A 22,607-nucleotide genomic window follows, 5' to 3' on the forward strand; every position below is an offset into this window, starting at 1 on the left:
AAATTAATCTCTATTAGGATCAGTTGTTGCCATACTTCATAAAACTTCTAAAAATATAATGTGGCAACTGCTTTCAATACTAAAAACTAAATCTGAGTATAAAAGCTTGACTCTAACAAATAGATCTTGAATTTCTAAAATGTCTGATTTAAAAACTAACATAGTAAACTCAATCAGGAAGAATTTACTGGCTTCTATTAAAGATTACTCAAAATAAGTTGCTTAATTATTAATCATTATGAGAAAAGTATAAAAAATTATTATTAAATACAAAGATCTAAAATAATCATAATGACTAAAACCACTTTTGAGTGAACATAGTGTGGAATTACTTACATGCATCCTTAAAAGATGAATTAGTAGACTTCTCATGAGCCAACACAACACACACACATTCCCTCCTTTCCACATAATCAGTAAAAGTCTCTGTTATTTCACTAGCATATTTCTTATTCTGAACTTTTTATAAATACATAGCCATGCAGGTACTGCACGGTCTATTTACGCCAGTGGATGGGTGGGCATTTCTACTGACTGACACATCTGATCTAGAAGATCACCTGCTCAACAAATGATTTCAAACACACTCGTAATAGTATGCCAATATCAAATGAATGCATTCCAAATAACCAAAAATTAGATGATCAGTTTAACGTGAGCTTTTCTTTAAAAAAAAATATCTCAAATTATAGCTTACAGTAATGTTTCATGACAGCGAATCAGGTGCCAGGTGCTCTTCCCTGGTCTAAAGGAGTAAGGCCTGTCAAGACAGAGAGGTGTGCTGACCACTTGGGTTTCTTTCCCCTATGCCTTTCCTATTCTTTGGGGAAGGTTCCACACTAATTCCCATGCTTCACTAGGTCTGGAATGTTTAATAACAACAAATCATGTTGCTATTTTACAGTATAAGTATAAATATAAAACACTCTAATGATCTTTCTATGTCAACACAAACCTATCTATCAATGTAATTATTTTTTAACAATTATACATTATTCTATATCTACTTCTTTAACTTAGATATTTTACTATTTTAGGCAATGCTGCATTTGCATATGAAAAATTATGCTTATATATGAGTGCTTTTAATAGTATACATCTTAGAACGTGAAGTGTATTCATATATTAACTCTGAACTAGAACAGCAAACTTCTTTCAAGAAAATATTTACCAAAATGCTCTCACCAGCAATGAATGATAATACGCTTCTCTGTTTTTGTTAAATCTAGGCTTACTTTGAAAAGACACCATCTTTAAATCTACACTGTAAATTTCTCCTGTAGGAATATGCAAAAAAGTATGATGGACCTTTATTTTCTTATAATGAAACTTAAAGCCTATTTGTATTTTGCAAAATCTTTTCAATTGCTAGTTCATATAAGGCAGCTAATCAATGGAAACATTTGTAACATGTTTTTAGACTCCTGTTATTTCAATGTAAAGCCTTTCTTGCCAAAACAATCAAGCAATTGTATTCCATAATTATCTGCCAAAAAAACAGAAGCTGGAAGTTTGAATAAACTTGGGGGTTGACAGTATCAAAATGGACAATCCATAGCTTACTGTTATTTTCATAATAATAAAAATACTGTGCAGTTCCAGGTGTCTGTGGACATGCTCTACTTGGGAAACCTCACAACACGGTCACAAGAGTAAAGAATGCTTCAACACAGTACTTCTACAAATGCAAGAAAATAGCCCATGCCCCTCTTCCTCCTTTAGATTCTAATTGACTAAAGGAAATGGTTTCTGACAACTGCTATAAATATAAGTTATTATCAAACTAGCTAAGGCACAACAAAATTCTGGAAGGCTCATGGGTGCCCGGACATATCTTCCCACACGTAACTTTGCAGAGGCCTCCTTCACAGATCTGCACTGGGCCCTCCTGAAGCCTCATGCACTTCCAATTAAAGAACCAAGACCCATGCCCAGTCCTCTCTTCTAATTCGCCTGAGCAAGTGTCCTGTTAGAAAATAGAAGCACTCCTCCCTGACTTTGCTCCCCTCTCTCTCCCAGTGAGTAAACAACAGTTTCCAGGATACAGAAGTAGCTCAAAGAGGGTTTTTTAAAAGACTTGAAATGGCTGGGTGGCAGGATGTGGGCATTTCCAAGGCTTTTATTCCCATTTTGACAAAGTGATTCACCATGTTGTCAGAGTATAAATAAAGTCATGTGTCTTAGGAGATGGGATCAAAGATTTTATTCTTAGGATTTTCTACTTTCTACAAAAGAATACACATATTGAACCAATAGGACAGCTTGAGATTTGTTTCCTTTGCTAAATAAGAAGAAAAAAAAGGTCCTCTTCCTAATTCTTTCAATAGGACATAGGTTCTGTGCATCCCAGAAGGGCCGTGACACATGGGTCACATGAAGAATATGCCCTTTTAATGAGACAGTGACTGGGGCACTATGCCTGTCCCACAGCATCCTGTGCTCTTGGTCAACAAGTAGCTTTCCACACCATCAGAGCACCCAGGGCAGCCGCAAGCAAGCTCCCGCCATTGCCAGGCATCGGTCAGCTGCAAGGCCAACCTTCGAGGAGGCTGACCTTCCAGAAAGAGGCCAGGGGAACCCGAATCCACCCCTTAGGGTTGGCCACTAAAAACATACTCCTGGGACAGACAGCAGACACCCAGAGGCACAAGACTGGGAACTCAGGTTTTTACCAGACTCTAGAGGTCATACTTAACCCCATATAACTCTGACAATCACAGTCAACTAGAGCTAGCACACTCCTGTCACAATTGACTGCTCACTGTATTCTGACCCCATCATTTCTTAAAAAAAAAAAAGTGTTTCTTTTTTGAAAAGATGGCTTGCTTACATATTTAGTGGCATGCTATTTGATTATACTCTATCAACTACTTTGGAAAACTAGTACACCTGTAAAATGTTCTGGAAAGTTCTGCCAATGCTCATCATTAAGTCACGCATGCCCCTCGGCATCACGCTCACATTCTGCACACGGTAAAACACCACCCTTCCTGTCTCGGGGCATTTACTTGAGTCCTGCCCAATAGTGCACTACAAATGTGGAGGCAAAAGCAACCAGCTTTGTACAAAATCCCCCAGCACATCTTAAAGAATGCATCAGACAAATGAGAGCAGTGCTCATGTAGCAATCCTGAATTTTCCATATTTCTCAATCATTTTAGTATCAAACTATTATACATACTCACAGAGTGGTATGTAGGCTCCTTATCTATTTATAAGAACAATACTGTAAGGGCTGGGGGTATAGCTCAGTGGTAGAGCACCTGTCTAGCATACAAGGCCCTGGATCAAATCCCTGGTACCACCAGACAATAATAATAATTTAGAATAGTAAAATTATTTCACAAAAAGATGAAAAACAATTGAGACACCTACCTATCCAATCACTAAAATATGATTGAATAAATTATCATTATAGATAAAATGTGAAATAAGAATTAATGTACGTGTATGTTTGTGTGTATGTGAAAATTAATGGAATCTTTTCCTTCATATATAACAAAAACCCAGCCCTTTATTTAAATTCAAATAAACCCTCCATATCCAAGTTAGTAGGAAGAAAAAAAAGATTCAGATCATTCTGTAATCTTATTGCAATAAGAATCATTTTGTTTTGGATAAAATATTATTAGGTAATAACCTTTAAAGAGATTAACTTTTGAAAATTATCTTGGAGCCAGGTGCAGTGGTACACATCTATAATCCCAGTTACTTGGGAGGCTGGGGCAGGAGGGTTCCAAGTTCAAGGCCAGCCTTAGCAACTGAGACCCTGTCTCAGAATAAAAAACACAAAAGGGATGAGAATGTAGAGCAGCGGTAAAGGGTCTCCAATACTAAAGAGAAAAGTGAGCTCTTGCTGCTCTCTATGTGAGCTCAGGCCTCCCCTTCTGGTCACTGAATTCTGAAGTTACTAGTGAAGAAGCTAAGCACAGAATTGGGGTTTTCTCCACATAGAACTCATACCTCCTACTGTTTTTCAACACAGCAAATAATATTCTACATACTAGTGTATAATTTATTTTCATCCTCATTCTTTGTTTTTCACAAGTCTCAGAGACAGTGATTGCTCATTTGTAAACAAATAAACTGCATGGTTCCAAGACGCTCACCACAGTCCCCTTAGCTAGCTACACGGAGGAGCCAAGATTCAGCGTCAGGTCTTGATGGTTCCAGGTACAAAACCTCATTCACAACAATCCCAGCCATTTCATATCAAAGATCATGAAAATGACAAGGACTATAAATACCACAGATGCCAAAATCAGATCGAGGTGTGCCCAGGGTCAAGCTGGTGGGCCATGACCGGGTGTCTCTCCTGAGGCTTGCTGGGCGTGAGATGGGTAAGTGCAGGGACACCTTCAGGTAAGGTTTCCCAGGGAGATGGCATGGTCTCCTTTGTGAGCACAGTGAAGGACACACTGTCCCTGTAATCCACGCTGGGCATCAACACGTACACTTGGGGACGTGGAAATCCAACACCACATCGATTGGCTTCTCCTCACAGGTCACAGGTTCTGCTGACTGGAAGGATGGCTTCTGAGGAAGAGGCCCTAGGGCCACCTGAATCTGCTTGGGAACAACAGGAGCCTGCGCTTCCTTCAGTGCTTCCCTCAGGAACCTGGGTGTGTGAGAAGAAAGTGCCCCACGGGTGAGACCCACACAGGCCAAGGGAGCCCGAGCCAGCTCCAAGGGCCACCAGGACGTGGCTGGGAAGCAGGGACAAGGGGGGATGACCGTCCCCAAAACAGTGAAGCCCGGGCAGCTGTTAAAACTGTAGAGGAGCATGGCGGAGAGAAGCCCCGAGCACTACCTACAGTGACAGTGAGGGCTTTCTTTCTGCATGTGCCAAACCTGCTCCCCATTAGGTTAGTCACCTGGTGGTCCAGGGAAGTAGTCAATGGTATTTTGGTTCAGAAAATTAAAACCCAAAGTGAAAACGACTTAAAAATTACAATCCCGGTTCCAACATCCCCAAATGTCTCTCCTGCTATTCCTCCAAGGGTGCTTCTTTTCTCCGGTTCTTTTTCTCCTCCTGTCTTAGAGGAATACATATTTCCCAAAATAAATTTAAATGCATTCATACATTATTAAATGAATAAATGTAAGCATTAATGCTAAAAGCAATACACAGGTAAAATGATGTATGTGTGCTGACTGTGTTAACCGTATTGATGACCCTCTCTCCGCAGCCTAGACACAAGGGGTAAAACTGGTGGGATGAAGGAGAAGTCAGAGATGGCGTCATGATGGTCATCTAGGTGGGCCTGGGAAAATGGCTTTTTTTCCAGTGCTGGCGACTGAACCTACATCCTAGGCAAGTACTCCACCACGGAGCTGTGCCCCAGCTCCAGAACAGTGCCTTTTACCCACGGAGAGACAAGGAGGGAAAGCAAGCCAGGCTGTGGAAATATGGGCCATAAGGCAGAGAGCTGGGGAAGAGATGACCATGGGCACAGGGAGTGGTCTCTCGGGTGTATCCATATGCAATGGGGCTGGCAGGAGAGGAGGCTGGAAGGGCCTTGAAAGACAAGCTTTCAGGGGTTGAGCTGGGGCTCAGCAGTAGAGTGCTTGCCTTGCTAGTGGGAAGCCCTGGATTCGATCCTCAGCACCACATAAAGTAACAAAAATACATTAAAAAAAAAAGAATTCAGCTTTCACTTCTTAAGTACTTAGAATTCATCTCTTCCAAGATCTCATTTAAAGGCAAAGTTAGATATTTAAACACCCTAAAGGTTTAACAATAAAACACTATATAGGATATGAAGAACTTTCATTAAATGGATTTTTCTACTTCCTAACATGTTTGCTCCAGTTGCCAGATAGCTGAGAAATTCACCCTCAATTTCATCTCCAATACTTGCTTCCTCTTCTTCCTTCTGATTGACATGCGCTCCCTCTCACAGGTGCCTCTGAGGCACATTCAGTGCTGTGTAGTCTACTCCTTCTCGTCTGGACAGGGTTGATGACATACATAAATAAAACTAAAGTAACATTTGCCCTGTTACAGGGACAAAACCAGAGGTAAGAAAAACTGAAACTTTCAGAAGAGAAAAGCAAAGCTCACAGCTCTATAAATATTTCAATGAAAGATGGCCACAACCAATTAGAATCCCGGCTGCTGCAACCCCGGGGTTCGGGACCTCTCTCTTCTCCTGGCTGTCCAGTTGGACCTTGTCTGGGAATCGGTGCTCTTACTAGGATGCCAAAATGACCTTCTGAAACTCACAAGCTTCCCAGCTGCAGACATTTTCAGCTGCTCAGCCCTGCTGTCACAGCACTCTGCATGCTATGGAGCGGCAAAGCCAGAGCCTCCGCGCTGGCTCCACCTTCCCAACTCACAATGTTCTGCGGCCACTCAAACTTGAGTTTTCTCTTTCTGGACTATTTTGTGATGCTTTGATTTTTACTTAACTGTAAAGCAGTAATGCTAAGCATAAAATGACGTTTTCCTTTACATGGAAATATTCTTCTTATGCTTACATAATACACCTAACATTGGCAGAAGCTTTAAAATAAATATTTCCTGGCATCTATACACAATACTTTTTAATGACCAAAAATTTAATGGCAGGAAGACCTTACAAAACGTCATTCTTCCTTCAATGGCCAATTTAAAACTGGAGACACGTCTACATTTCCTGACTATACTTACTATTTATGCCTACCCAATGCCTACCACAGTACCTAGAATATAAAAGAACCCAATTGTATATTTCAGTAAACATTGTGTAATCTGCACATTTAATATTTCATTTTTCACAGAAATACTGAATTGAAATGTAGGTGCTTACTTTTCCTCACATTAGTACCATACATTAGTACCTTAGCATAGAATCTTTAAACTTATCCATCTCTATGAATGTATCTATCTCTGAAATTTTTTGACATATTAAGGGAAAATATTTTTTATCCATGAATGTCAAGCAATTAGTATGCCAAAAAACTGTTGCTCCAAACACAGGTTAAAACTAAACGCCAGGGCTGGGGCTCAGTGGTAGAGCGCCTGCCTGACATGGGTGAGGCACTGGGTTTGATCCTCAGCACCACATAAAAATAAATAAATAAATAAAGATATTGTGTCCATCTTTAAAAAAAATCTTTAAAAAAATAAATTAAATAGAATAAAGGTATTATGTCCACCAACTACTAAAAAAATAATAATAATACATGTTAAAAAAAAACTGAATGCCAGCAGAAGAAAACCGCAATGGCAATCAATTCATTAAGACGCAGGCTGAGGTCCGAATGACGGTACCTACTTACCAACCCTCAGTAAACATAGTCATGAAGAATACACTGAAATTTGCATGTGTCTCTACAAGTGTTTTTTGTTCTGCTTAGAGTTTGTTGCAGCCTACACTCTCACAATGCAGAGATCCACAAGATGACATAAAACATGTTTCAAAGCAAATTTATAAACCAGCCCATTAATTGAAGAATGAATCTTGTGGCTTCATATATTTATTCTGTTCCAACTTTAGTTACAATTTATACAGTACTTCATGATCATTTATGGAATACACTTGGACATATGGATAAAACCCAAAAATGTGCACAGACGTGCACACACACAGACTTGCTGTGATTACTCTGCTAAGGATGTGGGGGTACAGGAGAACAATCAACCAGAAATCTCCAAGAGAACACAGAGCTATCAATTCTCGATGGCATGTTTGCTTATTTGAATGTTGGCCACAGATTTGTATTTTTCTAGGATGAGAGAAATGAAATCCATCCTCCTGACCCTACAATAATATAGTTGAACAGGGGGCAAGAGCATTTACTAAGCTCTTTGGGGACTCAGGACAAACAGAATTTGGCCATGTAGCAAGCCACCCAACAGAGCAATTGGCAGAGTGCTCTGTCACTCAGAAGCGAGCGACATCAGAAACTTCACAGGTGGTGATGATTTTGAGTCTAAAAGTAGATTTTGCTGATCCTGGAGAGTGCTAGGACCGAGGATATCAGGTGGGAGCAGAATACTGTGCAACCACGCCAGCAGATCAGGCCACTTGACACAGGACTCCTTCCTAAGCCAGAGAGACTTCAAAGTCCATTCACGTCTGCTGTTTTATGACCGCAATGCTTCAAAAACTTCCTTTCACATTTCACTCCCTTCATTCAGTCTTTCCAGAATTAACCTGGAGCCAACCTCAAATCTGCATTGATCTGGATACTTCTATTGGCCATGGAAACCAACAAGCACACCCACAAACAGCAAGACCCCTGGGCTGAGTCTCAGCCCTCAAGCACCTGGCCGTACCACCCAAGCAAATCCCCTAACCCAGAAGGTCCCCAAGCCCCATCCCCCAGTAAGCCAGGAGAGCAATGCCTAATTCTCAGAGCCCTGTAAGAGCCACACTCACCTAGGTAAGCGAACAGGTACTGTGCAGTTGAGAACCCAGCTTTTTAATATCACAATTGGTAATGCTGAGGTCTTGGTGGCTGTTCTGCTTTATATCACTTATGAATGGGCCATTTTCTCTAAGCCATGAACTTCAGAACATCAGAAATCATATCCCAAATTGCTCTTGAATATTTCAAACACAATCTTAGAGTAAAATTTCTCATGCAGGGGGCTTTAAACAAATATTTATAATTACATCTAGTTTTCTGAAATTAGGAAGCAGCTAGTTTTCTAACTAGAGGGCAGATGGAGTCCTGGAAACCAGGAACACCTCCCCTGAAAAGGACCATGTACAGTGGAGAAACTGGCCTGCAGAACACAGTTCTATCTCCTACGCCCAAAGGAGAGTGGGGGAGAAGGCATGGTGCGCACACCCAGGACCCTTTGTAACCAAGCATGTTCACCTCTCGCTTATGGGTTTTCTTTACTGAAAAAGTTGGAGGCTCTGAAACTTGACTGTCAATACAGAGTGTTTGAATCTATCCCTAAATCAGGAGTTAATGTGGAAAAGATTCACAGGAATTGGACGTCCCCACATTGTTCCATAAGCACCAAAATGAAAAATAAATTAATCTCTTCTGCCTAATCCAGGATAACACTATGGTTAGATTGTGCTTATTTATTAACAACTTTTTAAAAAACTTCTTTAAAAAAAAAGTTTAAGCAATGAGTCACATCATTTTAGTAAAATTATAGGTGGATTTTGTTTTTTCTAATACAAAGTGACTAAAGAGTGAATGCTTCACTGAATGGTTTTAGGCAAATTCCACACTCTGCCCACAAACAGCCTATTCTCGGCTCCTCTGTGCCCACTTTGTTTTGCCCTAGCTCACTGGTGAACGTTTCTATCACTATACAGGAAATCACTCTGAGAACAGGCACATGTTCCTCCCCCTTTGCCCCTGAAGCCCAGGTGTGACAGCAGCACAGAGTCAACACTGTACCAGAACACTCTGCTCTGATGCCAAGAGCAAGACAACGCTCCTTCTCTGAACCACATCTGACTCTATCTGGGGTATGTCCTGATCAGCTCCCCAAGAGAGGAGGCTACTGGCCAAGGAAAGGTCTCCTATAGAACATGTCCTCAGAAGGGCTCATCCTTTAAAGACATAGCTGAGTCACAGGGGCAGTCACAGAGGGCACAGACTGATGGGTGACGAGGGTGCCTTCTGAAAGCACCAGGCACAATCACACCTGTGGGCAGGGCTGGGCCCTGCGGTCCTACCACGTCTTGAGGAAGCTGCATGGTGCCATAACTGCTCCCACCCTGAACCGCTGTGGCTCTGTATCTGCAGTCAACCAAACAGGGGCTGGAGGCTCTGGAGAAAAACACTGGAGAACCTTCAGTCGGCACAGAATATGTGGACAGTTTTCCCTGCCAGTCTGACAGCCCCGGACATAGCATTTGTACTATGCTGGGTATTGTGAGTAATCAAGAGGTGATTAGAAATGCAGGCCAAACATGTAGGACATTATGTAAGGGACCTGCACAGCCATAATGTCAGGAACCAAGGGGTGTTCTGGAATCTAGTTCTTGGGGATACTTAGAGACAACTGTGCTTTGCCTCTGAACTTCCCAAGTCAGTCCCTCTCTGAGGGGAAGCCCAACACAAGTACCAGGGCATGTGCAGAAGGCAGCACACGCCGTCAGCCTCATCCTGCCACGAAACAGGAGCCCTATCTTATGTGCGTTTCGGTTTTTACAAATCCAAGGAACAAAGATTATAAGCGTTTGCCAAACTATATACCGTTTATAATCTCAACGCCAAAGCATAAACATGAAAATCTGACAACCATTTAAATTAAATTTGTATTTCCTAGACCTGTGTCCACTGTTATAAAGAGTAAAGTTTTTAAATGACTGTCTTGCAAACTTGAACCCTAACCCTCACCCCTGGCAGAATCACACGGGGTGGGAAGAGATGCTGTTTGGGATGCAATAGAAGACCTGACTTCTAGCTGCTACATTAACCTCTCTGAGTCTCAGTGTCCTGGTCAGCACCATGAGCCCATAACCATGACCACTGCCAGGGTGCTCTCTCCCACCTCGCCTTTCACAGAAAAGAACACAAGCCCATCATGGCTCCCACAGAGAAGACGCTCAGGGGCGACAGCTTGCTCCACTACATCTACCCTGTGTGCACCACTTCCCTCCACATCTGCAAAGAGAGCTGCACCCCCAGACCTTTTTCAGAGGCCTCCACGTAGAGGTCCTGGCCATTCAGTTCCAGAGACTTCCTCTTTGAATTTCCTTCCTTCTTTGAGCTTCCTCCTTTGGTCTCCCTTGTGTGGTCTCCATTGTTAACTCCTGTGTCTTTTTCCCCAACTCAATTATTCATGAGAGAAAGTCAGAAACTGTCACTCATTGGAGAGCCTCCTCTCCTGATCTGTTACAATCTTTTGATTCTAACAGGTGCTCCAAATATGTGTGCTAATTAACTATTTAGCAGAACATAAAAGGTGAATTGACCTTTCTATGGTCTTATTGTCAACATGATAAAGTAACTTTTGAGAGGGAAAGACCTGGGCACTTAGTAGATGTTAACCCATTACTGAGAAGTAGATGTAATATTCTTCTTCCTATGTTAATTGCTCCCAATATAATAAATGCTCTTTAAAAATCCCAGTCCTCAAAACTATATTCCTCTGATAGTCATTTCCACTATGCAACATTTAGCAAGTATGCCCCTGCCTCATCAAAGCACTCTGCAGGATCTTCTCTGAGGTCTATATTTTTCAATAGTCCGAACTACTACTGTTCTGCACTTTTCAAATTATCTAGTGGAAAGGTTGTGCACTACCTCAGAGAGACTCTCTATCCCTAGGTCAAAGACTTTCTGGTGTCCCTGCTATTGCCAACCACTTTGTCCTTCCAATCTCTTGAAGACTTTCAGGGAAGTACTTAATACCAAATGCCTCCTGGGAATGCCCCCAAACTGACAGCACAGCTTTCCCTGAATGTTGGAGCAGTAAAACTCAAACAAGGGCTCAAAGTCATTTGGAGTCAATTAGTCTAGTTAAAATCAGTACAATAATACAGAAGTTCTCATTTCAATACTGCTTCGTCTTAGTTAATTAAAAAGGAAGACTTTCTAAGCATTCTCTTAATATAACAAATGATTTTCAATGCATCTGTATAGCACAAGGCAAAGACCAGATAAGAAAAAGAGTCTAACAGAAAGAGGCATGTACTCAAAGTTGGCTTCTGCCTCAGTGCATACTAACAGTGTATAGCAAAGGCAAGACAAGACAGAGCAAGGTTATTCTTTAGCTCCATATAAACATGCTCTGGATCTAGAGAACCTAAATTAATAATAAATGGTGAGTACTTATAAATAGGATCTTTTTCTTTAAAACTGTCTTGGTTTCATGGGGATTTATCTATATATGACTGAATATAAGATGATCTATCATTACTGTGACATCTTCTGCTTACGCTATGCTAAGTCATTTATGTGAACAAGTGGGCAAGAGTCTCAAGTCAAAGGGCTCCTGACAGAAAGCCTCCTGCTCTACGGGAATCACAGCCATGCACACAGCCATGAGCCAAATGCAACGGCTTAGTGATTCCCATAGGCAAATCACTCTGTTTAGAAGAGTGACTGATCACCGAGGATTTTTATTTCCAGGAAAAAGAATACACAGTTATACTGATACCCTCCCTAAAATAGCCAGGTCTGAGGAGGACAAATGTCAGCCACGCTGAGCACATTGCAAACTCGCTTTATCATGCATCTATCTGCCGCCTTGTTTATCACTGAGGACAGGTCACACAGGCAGGCCGCGTGGACACTGAGACACTTCCCAGCAAATAGCAACAGACGGTAAAGATCAGGCTGTACTAACTTCAGAAGGGCCAAGTCAGGATGGAGAATTCGGTGGCCTTCTGTAGCCCATCAGGTCCTGAGCATGGCCCAGGCCTGGCACAGCCAGTAATGGAACTGATGGTGTCATCAACCCAGCCGAGTTAGAAGCCCTGATGAGACACTCTCTTGCTGATATTTTAAAATATAAATAAATATAATTCTTTATTCTAATATAGCAATGATACTCAGGGAAAGCAGTCAAATTCTCAATAAGGGATTTTGATGGATAGGAAGCTTTTTAATTCTTAAGATGCTTTAAATCCTTGGTAGTAAACCAAAGCTTCCCATGCTGGCCTCATCAGCTCCACCTCAGGACCTTGGGCCTGGCACATGTCCCCAGCACACGAAGCCATTATTCCCGTGCCCCTTATTCCTGTCTCCACATGGTCCCACATTCTGCTTGCCAACCAGAATCTGGACTTCATCCATGTGCCCCATCCTTCCTCTGTTCAAAGTCACCAGCGCACAGCTCCATGAGGTCAACTCCCTTGCCAAGGTCAGCTCGTGCTCAGCACCTGCTATACTCTCCCAAGCTCCCCAATGGTGTCCAAAGCCCAGTGCAGCCTCCTTCCACCCGCTCGGCCTCTCCCCAGCCTGGGTGCCCTCTCGCATCTCCCTCCACCCGCCTCCTCTTCGCCCACTCTCTTGGAGCTTCCCAGGTGTGTATGCAGCAAGTATGACTCCTCAAGTACCCCAAGAGTTCATGCCCTCAACCTCCTATCAGCAGCCAACACAGCATTTTTTTAAAAAATCTGTTTCTATTCTTTCACATAAGAGCATGGGTCCTGATATGGGACCACCCTGGTTCAACTCCTTGTGCTACTTACTAGGCAAATAACCTTGGGCAAGAAGTATACCTGTGCCTCAGTTTCCCCATCTGTGAATCCAGGGTACTGGTCATGCCCACCTCATGAAGCCGCCCCAGGGAATACAGGTATGAGTACATCAGCCTCAACCTGATGCACGGGAAATCCTAATGAGCGCAAGTATGGCTACTCTGCTCATCACGATTTTTTATGTATTAGGGGAGGCCAAAAATCTGGGTTAAAAATTTGGACATGAAATCAGAAAACAATGAAGCCTCTGAACTATGCACATGACCAAAGAAGCTCCAGTCGTTCTGTCTAACCTTGAAGGCCAAGGTCAGGGCCTATTTTACAGCCACAGAAAAAACTAAATGAGACCTTATAAAGAGATGTACAGCAAGAGGCATTCTGTTAACTTGATCATACTTATTTAGATGTTATAATTTCAGAGATGTAGAAACTAAAGCCATGGGAAGACAAACTTTTTCCCTTAAATCTGTTCTTCCTTTCAAGAAAATAATAAATGTATACAAAAAATAATAAATGTATACAGATACAACAGTAAAATGATGAAAGTCATCTGGCTGTCACCACTTGTATCTACTAAGGAGTTCTGACCTTCCAAATGTGCCATGCCCTGTGAGGTCTGTTGGGTGGCTCACCTACACTCAATAAACACTGGACTTTGAAAACAAACTGAAGTGTTCATAGGAACTGGTGTGCCCTCCCAACTCTGCTTTGTGAAACCAAAATTCAGTCCACACAAATATCAATGAGGGGCCTTTGGAGGGGAATCCTGAGTCCAGCCACCGGCTCAGGGCTGTCCCCAGCAGCAAGCCCTGGCCCCGCCTCTGCTCACCTCCCCTCACTGAGTAGCCCGCCTGGTTTCTACTAGAAAATGAAAGACAGTATCTCCTCCAACCAAGGGAGCCTGAAATGTTCCCTGAAAGGAAAGTTCTCTTATAATGGGACAAGAGAGAAACAAATAAAATGTTAATGTACTGTTTCTAGTATCATCAGCAATGATGATAAATAGATTATTAAACAGATGATGAAAAAATTTTGATACAATGAACTGTGGACAGTCTGAATGCTGATACTAAGGCAAGCTCAGGAAAATTCTGTGATACTCTCCCAACATGAATACAAAGAATAAGGCCTCATTCTGACCCTGTGCTGGTCAGCACAGTACATGCTTCCCATGAACACTGGCTATAGATTGTAGAAGTCTTTCACTGTTGACTTCCTTACAGTTTCACTGCATATAGAACTTTATCCTGCTTTTAAGAATGTTCTGGAAGAGTCTACTTGGTCACAGAGATTCTAAGTACAAAACTTACAGACATTGCTAAAATACTTTTCACAGACAGGGCCCTTAAAGTATCATAAAGGTTTCTGAACACCCATAAAACTGAATTCAAGATAGGACACTTGTACCTATGTCCAAAACCATCAGCCACACCTTCTGGTCTGGGGTCACTTTTACTCAGTCATGGTAAATTAGATACTCAGGCTGTTTCTGATTCTAACCCCCCAGCCCGTGTATTTCTCTCTTTGCTGTTCATTATGCACATTTACTTTCCAAAATTAAATCACTGCTTTTTGGTATGTTTCGGTATCATTTGCAATGATGTACTTTAATATACGAATTCTGGGTGCACATTCAAGTTATTATCGTAACCTAGTCTAAGAGTTGGGTTACTTTCAATCAAGCTTCTCCTGGGCAAACTCTCTACATCCACGGCTTGCCTTTGCTACCCACTTTGTTTTTCTGATATGTATGTAACTATAAAAAGCTTTAATTTTATGGTTTTCACTAACACTAATGACGCACTCTATCGACATTCTAGTACAGGTCACTGGGAAACAATACAAGTCTGCCAGATAAAAGGCTTAAGAACATGGGGGAAAACCCTGTGTCTAGATGGTACATGCATACATGGGAAATGCAGTCAGATGTCACCAATGCTCCTTAAGAGAACACGATTTTGGTAAAGGTGAAATTAAGTAATGAGAAACCCAAGCATGCTTCATTGCAAAACTATCTGCTCTATTATAGACACATGGGTCTGAGCTGCATGGACCTACCTTTTCTGTGTGGGGACTTCTGTGCCATGTTTCCTAGCCCTAACTCTGAAGTGCTGTTTCTTTTTCATAGATAGCTCCAAACTTTCATTCCCCTTCAGCAGACTGCCAATGGGGGTGGGAGGGGGATATATGGACTAAATTCGGTAGATTTTCATGAGCTAGTGGGGTATGTCTCACAGTATGTATTCACCTACAAGTCAACTTTACATGATAAATTAATATTACAAACCAGCCTCAGACTATTCATTTCACAGGATTAAGCCTATCCCCGTAATCCTACAATCTTGTTACTTTTAAAACAAGTTCATTTTTAGATAATAGCCTCCAATTTTTTAAAAAATAAAATGTAGAGAAAATCCAGTGTCGAATATAAATTTATTAAAAATGCCTCCAGAGGGGGTGGAAAATCTCTTTTTAACTAACGAGAGACAAGAATGAAGTTGACACCTGTATGGCTATCAACAGTGGTCTGTGGATTATATATTTACCACAATTTTTAATAATAGCACGGCATTTAGCACAGAGTATCCAAACTTACTTCAGCTGCTTTAGCAAAAGTTGCATCTCCACACCCATATTCCCATGCATGCATCTGCCCACCTAAGGAGAGCACACCCCATGTACCTTCACCAAATACCTTTTGGGACAGGTAAAAGTCACTCTCTCCATTTCTTGGAAAAATGCCAAAAGAAGCAACAGCTGTTCTCCTGGAGCAGACATACTACATGAACCATGTACTCTTCTAGAAACAACTCCGCCTTTTTGAAATAACTGACCTCAGTAGAAAAGCAATTCTATATTCTACCCAACATGTCTACATTTAACCTTGAGAGTAATTATTCCTCTAATGGTTTAAACAAAGAATAGTCACAGCAACCTAGAACAAGATCTCAAAACTAGTGGGAAAAGTGCTGAATACATGCCCCCTACACCAAGTCTCTCAAAGATTAATTCTGTGAATGTTCCAGGCATGTGTGACAAGATACCTCTCCAGAAACATGAGTGATTATCTGAAAGAGATGTAGTGAATTTCTGTTTTAAAAGACTAAAAATAGGTGTCAACCCACAATCATAGATTTACTAGGTATTTCTGATCTGTTTTCAAGGATATGGCTATATGCTCATATAAATGTACATTTGTGAAGTATGAAAAATATTACATAAAAATCAATTTCCCTATCTCGAACTTAAAAATATGTCCACAGACATTTAATGCTGCATGTCAATAGCTCTTCTTACATCCTCTGCTTTTCAATCAATAACACTCCAGCCATCAGTGAATATGCCCCATGACTCATCAGAAACAATGCAGTTAATGGGATCATTGTCCCCCAATCCTCCACATAACTCCTTGAGGCCTCACACTACAGAAGACAGATTCAAGAGGCCACCAGCCAGGAAGCAGTCTTCTCCACGCTCCACGTGGAACCTGTCCTCCTGCCTCCAAGAATGCCCAGTACATCCATCTCTTTTTGAAGTCTTTCAAGAAAATACCAGCAAGCATACTTTATATGGTTAGAAAAGAACCACATTTCTCTGGCTCCAGATTCACTGTGCGAGGCACAATGGACTTCAGTGATGAAAGTATCTGAAAGGAATGTCTCTAGGACCTGTGCCATCGTGCTTTGTTTGCAGCCAGACGCTGTCTCCAGACCATGTCTCTGTACACGGGAGTTCTTCCAAGCTGTGACATTACCTCTTTTTACCTTTCCTAACACTTGAACAAGGCCTGAGCCCCTCCTGGTGACAAGCTTTTGCTCCAGTGAATCCTGTATTAACACCAGGTCAAGGGTTGCGTATGCATGTATTGGGTGTTTTTATTTTCTAAGGAAGGAAAGTTAGAGCAGAGGAAAATACATATTAAGTTTCTGGGGATAACTGCTATTTACTGAAAACTCTACTTTAAAATAAATTTTAGTGACTTGTTTATGTTCGGTAACTCCAGGACAATGATAACTATAGTGTCTCTAAAATGTTCCCAAGTAGCAATCATACTCTATTCTGGCCTTTGAGAGGTGTTAAGACTCATCTCCTAATTATAAGTCTTTTCTCTGCTATTACGACCTCACCATTAAATCTCTAAACTAAGTAGTAGTTTTCAGGAAATAAAAATAGATGTAAGGTGGTATGTTTTCTCAAATTCTGGTTATAATGGATAAGAAAAATAAGGAATTTCTATGTATAATAAATTCTTTATCTTGCAGACTAAAAGTCAACTTCATTATGCTGTGACCAGCAAACTCTTTTTCTCAGAATACTGTTTTCCTTCTTTATTCTAGAATGGCACTCTCCAATACAAATATAATGTCAGCCACATTTATTATATTGTTTCCTAGTAGCCACTGTAAAAAAGTAAAATGAAACAGGTGAAATTAACCTAACAAGATCTACTGAGGCCAACAGCCACAACATTATCATTACAATATATAATCAATATAAAAACATTAATCAGATGTTCAATTTTTTCCTTTGTCTGAAGTCTTCGACATCAGTACACATTTTACCCTACAGGAAGCCTCAATCTGACTAAGCCACATTTCAAGTGCTCTAGGAACATAAGGCTAGTGACTGATAGGATAGCACCTTCTAGATTCCCCAAACCATGGAGCTTTGGGGCTCACTAGGCCAGACACTTCACCATCTTCCTGTGTAACCTCTCTATAGACATGGCATGGCTGCTGGACTTCATACTGGGCCAATCATTCAGTGACATACTTCACCTCCTCCCTCCATGCCCCTGACCCTCAGGTCTTCAGCACACCTGAATGTCATTTTCTTAGAGCATAAAAATTTCAATCACCTCTTCTTTTCAAACTTGGAATATTCCAAGTAGGACCTGAGGTGCTCTCTAGTCTATACATCTCCAAAAACCCAGCAGAAAGCCAGCAGGTACAGGAAGACTATGTGTTTCTATAAACAGGTATGTCAAATGCAGGCCTAATGTATGATGGCAGTCACAAATGCAAGAGCATTTTTTTTTTTTTTTGCTTACAATGAAGACAGGAAATTTTATATAACAAAGTCATATACTCTTCCTCAATCTTTTCTCCCCCAAGAAGAAACCTTGGAAGAATCTCTTCTTGTTCTGGAAGAGAACCCAATGTTTCATTTCATAGGAATTCTGTGCCCAGTAGAAGAACAGAATGTTGGAATAGAGTTTAATGAATTTGACTTGGAGTCTAAGTTTGCCTCAAATATGGAAATGTAAACACAGCAATATCATCTCGAACCACACAGAACTTTGGTTTCTCTTTGGCACAAGTGCACAGAGTACCACAGTTGTACGTATACACATAGATTTGTTCTAGTTATATGAGGGAAAAAATCCAACTAGGCACATGTGAGGTTTTGCAGAGTCTCTTAGTAATAATAAAACCCGATTATTATGTCTTAAGTGACAGTATAATTACAGACAGATGAACAGGTTTGCTGGCGCTGACCTAACCTGTTCTCTAAAGCACAAAAGGTAACTTTTGTAGTTCTCAGCGAGAAACCCCGCATTAAACAAAGAAGACTGAAAATTATGTCTGCATTTTGAAAGAAGGCCTAACAACATAGCAATAAAAAGAAAATGTAACCCCCAAGCAAATGCACAAAACCAGGGAAAATGGGAACACTGCAGGTTTCCTAAAAGAGTCTGGAACCGCAGTTGTCACAAACTTTAAGGAAGCAAAGACCCAAGTGACAGCACTGTGCTTTCACAGGCTACAAAATAACTTATTCTGTGTGGGCTATCACTCCACACCCAAGACATTATAAGTATTGAACTTCATATTCTTGGGATGAATTTTGAAGTTGTTCAACTTTCGGCTTAACTCGCCAGAGTGATATTTTATCTCAACAGCAACAAGGCTAGAAAACACCAACCCTCTGAACCCACAGAGAGAGACCGTGGCAGGGCTCAATCCGGCTGCTATAGAATAGTTATGTACTAAATGCCCTCTTTGTATAAACAGACACCGTGTTCAAACCCAAGAGGGAGGAACAGGACGTCCACTGGTGTAGTATTTCAAAGCACATTGCAGAGGGCCTGCAAATCCAAAGGCATTAATTAAATTATGACTTTTCTCTGGGTTTATTAATTTGTTTAAGAAATTCCTTGGAGTATGGCAGTTGAGGATGCATTTGCAACCGGCAGTGCCTGCCTGCGCTGGTGGGCACACACGGCCAAGAGAGTGGCAGTCACCTTTCCGGCATCTGCTTCCTCGGCGGTTTTTTTCATGAGGAGGCATGCTCTATGGAAATACACCTAGGAATCCCAGCAGCCGCAGAGGCTCCAGGCCCCCAGACGCAAGAGCACAATTAGTCTTGTATCAACACCCTGTAGTTGTAAAGCGCCCAGAGCGAGCTGAGCCGGGAAGGCACAGCTCCACCATATACCTGCTCGTGTTACAGGCTCTGGAATCAAAGTATTCTCACATGACACATTACTACCAATAACAGATTCCGGCTCCGTTTAAAAAAAAAGAAAGAAAAAGTGGGTGGAGGGGGGCCACATATTTGTCCTGCTTTTGTCTAAAAACCAGAACCCAAGTACCAACTACTTCTCATTCTTTTAGACCTTTCAAGAAAGCAATGCAATCAACGAACTGCGGCTCCACCCAGAGCGCCTCTATACTTACTTTTCTTACAGTTTTTGAGTGACGCACTACAAAACGATGAAAAAAAAAAAAAAGAAGAAGAAGAAGAAGCAGAAGAAGGAAAAGCAGCAGCAGCAGCCTTCTCATGCAGGGCGTCTTCCGCCCTGCAAACTTGGCAAAAAACAAACTGGACTGAAACACAGCACTCTCCATATAAGGCAGCCCAGCTAAACATGTCATGCGTAATTTATGGGTAGCAGGCAGAGAATTAACCTTTGCGTGCACATATTTGGCCCAGATGGAAACCGGGCTGGACCGCCGCCCGGGAAGAGGGATGCGGAGCAGAGACAGGACCCGCGCTCGCCCCACAGGCCGGCAAGTTGCGCGTCCACTCCACGCACCTGTTCCCCGCCCCCGGCGCCCAGTGCCCGCGGTGACAGCGCCCGCAGCGCCGCAGCCCGGCCGCGGCGCCCCCGTGCCCGCCGCCCCGCCCGGCCGGCGAGCGCCCTCCCGCCGCCGCGGCAGCCCACGGCCCGAACAATGCGCGGGCGGAGGTGGCAGCTCACCTCTCACACGCTCTCAGGGCAGCCCGACTGCCCGGCGGGGGCCCGAGGCATTGTGGGAGTCATGACTCCGGACGCCGCGCGGGGACAGCCAACTTGTCAGCGCCCGTCACGCGAGCATCGCGCGCGCCGCGCCCGCTCAGCCGCAGTGGAAAGGCTGTTGCATGTCGCGGTGCGGCCTCTTATCGCCGGCTGCGCTTCCGCCGTGGCCGCGCGGCCCCTCCCCCGCCGCCCAGCCCCACCAGGAAGCCGGCGGCCTCGCAGCTGCAGCGCGCGCGCGGCGGCGCACGGCGCGGCCCCGCGCGCCCCGCGCCCGCGCCCGGCCCGGCCCGCGCGCCCCGCCGCCCTGCCCGGGCGCCCGCTCCCGCGCCCGCGCCCGGTTCCCCGCGCCCCGCGCTCTGCGGACGCGCCGCGCCCTGGCCATCGGCCGCCCCCGGGCACGCGGGTTCGCGGAGCGGCCCGGACGCGGCTTGGCGAGGGCGCCGGCAAGGTTAGGCTGAAGGTTAGCCTCCGCTTAGGCCCCAACCTGAGGCTCCCAGGGCGCTGCCGCCCCGAGACGCACCGCACGGTGCTGGAACCCGAAGGCTGGAACGGGCGGGAAAAGCATCCGCAGGACTGCGGGGTGGATCTGTCTCAGAACAGGCTGCGCTGGGTCTGGAAGTCCTCGGTAGAACTGGTTGTCGCACAAGCACAGACACAGACCAGCGTCCCATCGTGTTCATGAATGATAGTTGGGTTGTAAAAACCCCCGAATTGCCTGCTCTGTGCTGTGCGATGTACAGAAAGTAGAGATCCTCCTGTAGAATAAAATATTCTCCAAAATACTGAAATATTCCAAGGCAAATAAGCCATGTCGTTGCCTAAGCAAAAGAAAACAGCCTCAAATCATAATTCACTAGCGCCTTAAGATGCAGCTTGGCTGCACCTCGAATGGAAAGAATCCTGGGCTGCTGTCAGGGGATAATGTTTTAAAGATTTGGGGACAGGATTTCCTTCAAAATTAAGGAATTTGAATAACTTGCCCAGGGATGATTCTGAGAATGTTTATTCCAGGTTTGGGACATAATTTGAGACAAAACGTAGGTATGGCACAATGTTCCTCCAGAGAGGTCACTGGGCAGTGTAGAAAAGGGAGAGGCCAGTTTAAGAAGAAGAAAGGAAAACATCAGGAAAAGTGCTAAAGTACAGAATCTTCTAGAAAGACTAATAACAGAGTTGAGGTCTTAACCCTTGGCTACATGCACAAAATACTTGAGTTAATGCTTTGTTCTGATCACTTCCAGAATGAAGAAATAAGTTGATTAAACGGTGCCACTTCTCAGTGTTAATCATTAAAAAGTACCCAAGTCCCCACACAGTTGAAACAAAGTAAAAGGACACTGACACTTTCTCAGAGAACAGGGATGGGTACTTTCTATTTGCCAATCAGTAACTACCCAAGCTATGGGGACTTCCTTTTCTTCTCAATGAGCATTCATTTCCACAACTACAACAAATGTCTACTATGCCATAAATGCAAGAATGGATAAGAGAGTTCCTACACTCAAAGATGACACTTCTCAGAGGGAAGAGGCAACTCAATTAATTCTGCCTGAGGGACAGTGCTGGCTGTGGGGGCATGCCAAGGAGGACCCTGGGGAGAGTCAGGAAGGCCTCCTGGAGGAATTCCCCCAACTGGTGCCCTGAAAGGCTATAGAAGATGAAAGGAGGGCTGAGTTCCAATGGAGACAGACAGCACAGCCAAGCCTCTCCAGCCTTTCCAAGAGAAGGGAGGGAGGGTCCCACAGGGAAGTGGCTGCAGTTGAGGCTAAAAGTAGACTGTTGATAATCCAAAGGAGTTGTGGCTTTACTCTGAGAACTGATGAGCTAGAGAGGCCTGTGCAGTCAGGACAGTGAACGGAGTCTGGACTTGCAGAAAGACCTGCGGCAGCAGCCAGAAGGGAGGGTGACTGGAGTGTGGGGTGATGGCAAGGGAAGGGTGCATGGGTGTGGACACAGTGGAGAAGTGACTCATGCAGGGAATGAGGAAGGGAGGCGTCTTGGGAGACTTCCAGGCCCCTGGCTTAGCCTACTGGAGTGCTTGTTGCTTGCTCTTCCGTTTCTTATGTGGGCGGCCCACTCTTTGTGACAGCAGAGGCCTAACTTCCTGACAGCAGAGCCACCTTTGCATCTGCTGGCAGTTTGCTGCCCCAGGTAGCTCCCATGTCCCTCTCCTAAGGTGCCTGGTGAGCTGCCATGGTCTCATCCATGAGTTAATTTTCCATTGTTCTCAGACCCTGTCAACTTCCAAGTTACAG

The 22,607-nt window shown here is 43.4% G+C and overlaps 1 protein-coding gene across 12 annotated transcripts in view; it reads right to left on the reverse strand.

Annotated features, from left to right (window-relative positions):
- Window positions 1–20,517, reverse strand: part of Mbnl1 (muscleblind like splicing regulator 1) — a 161,413-nt gene extending 140,896 nt beyond the window's left edge. For 4 of the 12 annotated variants that reach the window (XM_026408174.2, XM_077795304.1, XM_026408171.2 and 1 more), the window contains exon 1: window positions 20,314–20,514. Coding sequence is in view for 6 of the 12 variants with exons in the window: in XM_077795302.1 (XP_077651428.1) it covers window positions 19,790–19,987 (198 nt within the window). In the remaining 6 variants the exon portion in view is untranslated. Of the gene's footprint in view, window positions 1–19,789; window positions 20,117–20,313 lie in introns of those variants that run through there. The other 8 variants (XM_026408165.2, XM_077795302.1, XM_026408175.2 and 5 more) reach the window with 8 other exon arrangements.
- Between the last annotated feature and the right edge of the window lie 2,090 nt (window positions 20,518–22,607).

Source organism: Urocitellus parryii, chromosome 2 (genome assembly GCF_045843805.1).
Source record: "Urocitellus parryii isolate mUroPar1 chromosome 2, mUroPar1.hap1, whole genome shotgun sequence".
NCBI lineage: Eukaryota > Metazoa > Chordata > Mammalia > Rodentia > Sciuridae > Urocitellus > Urocitellus parryii.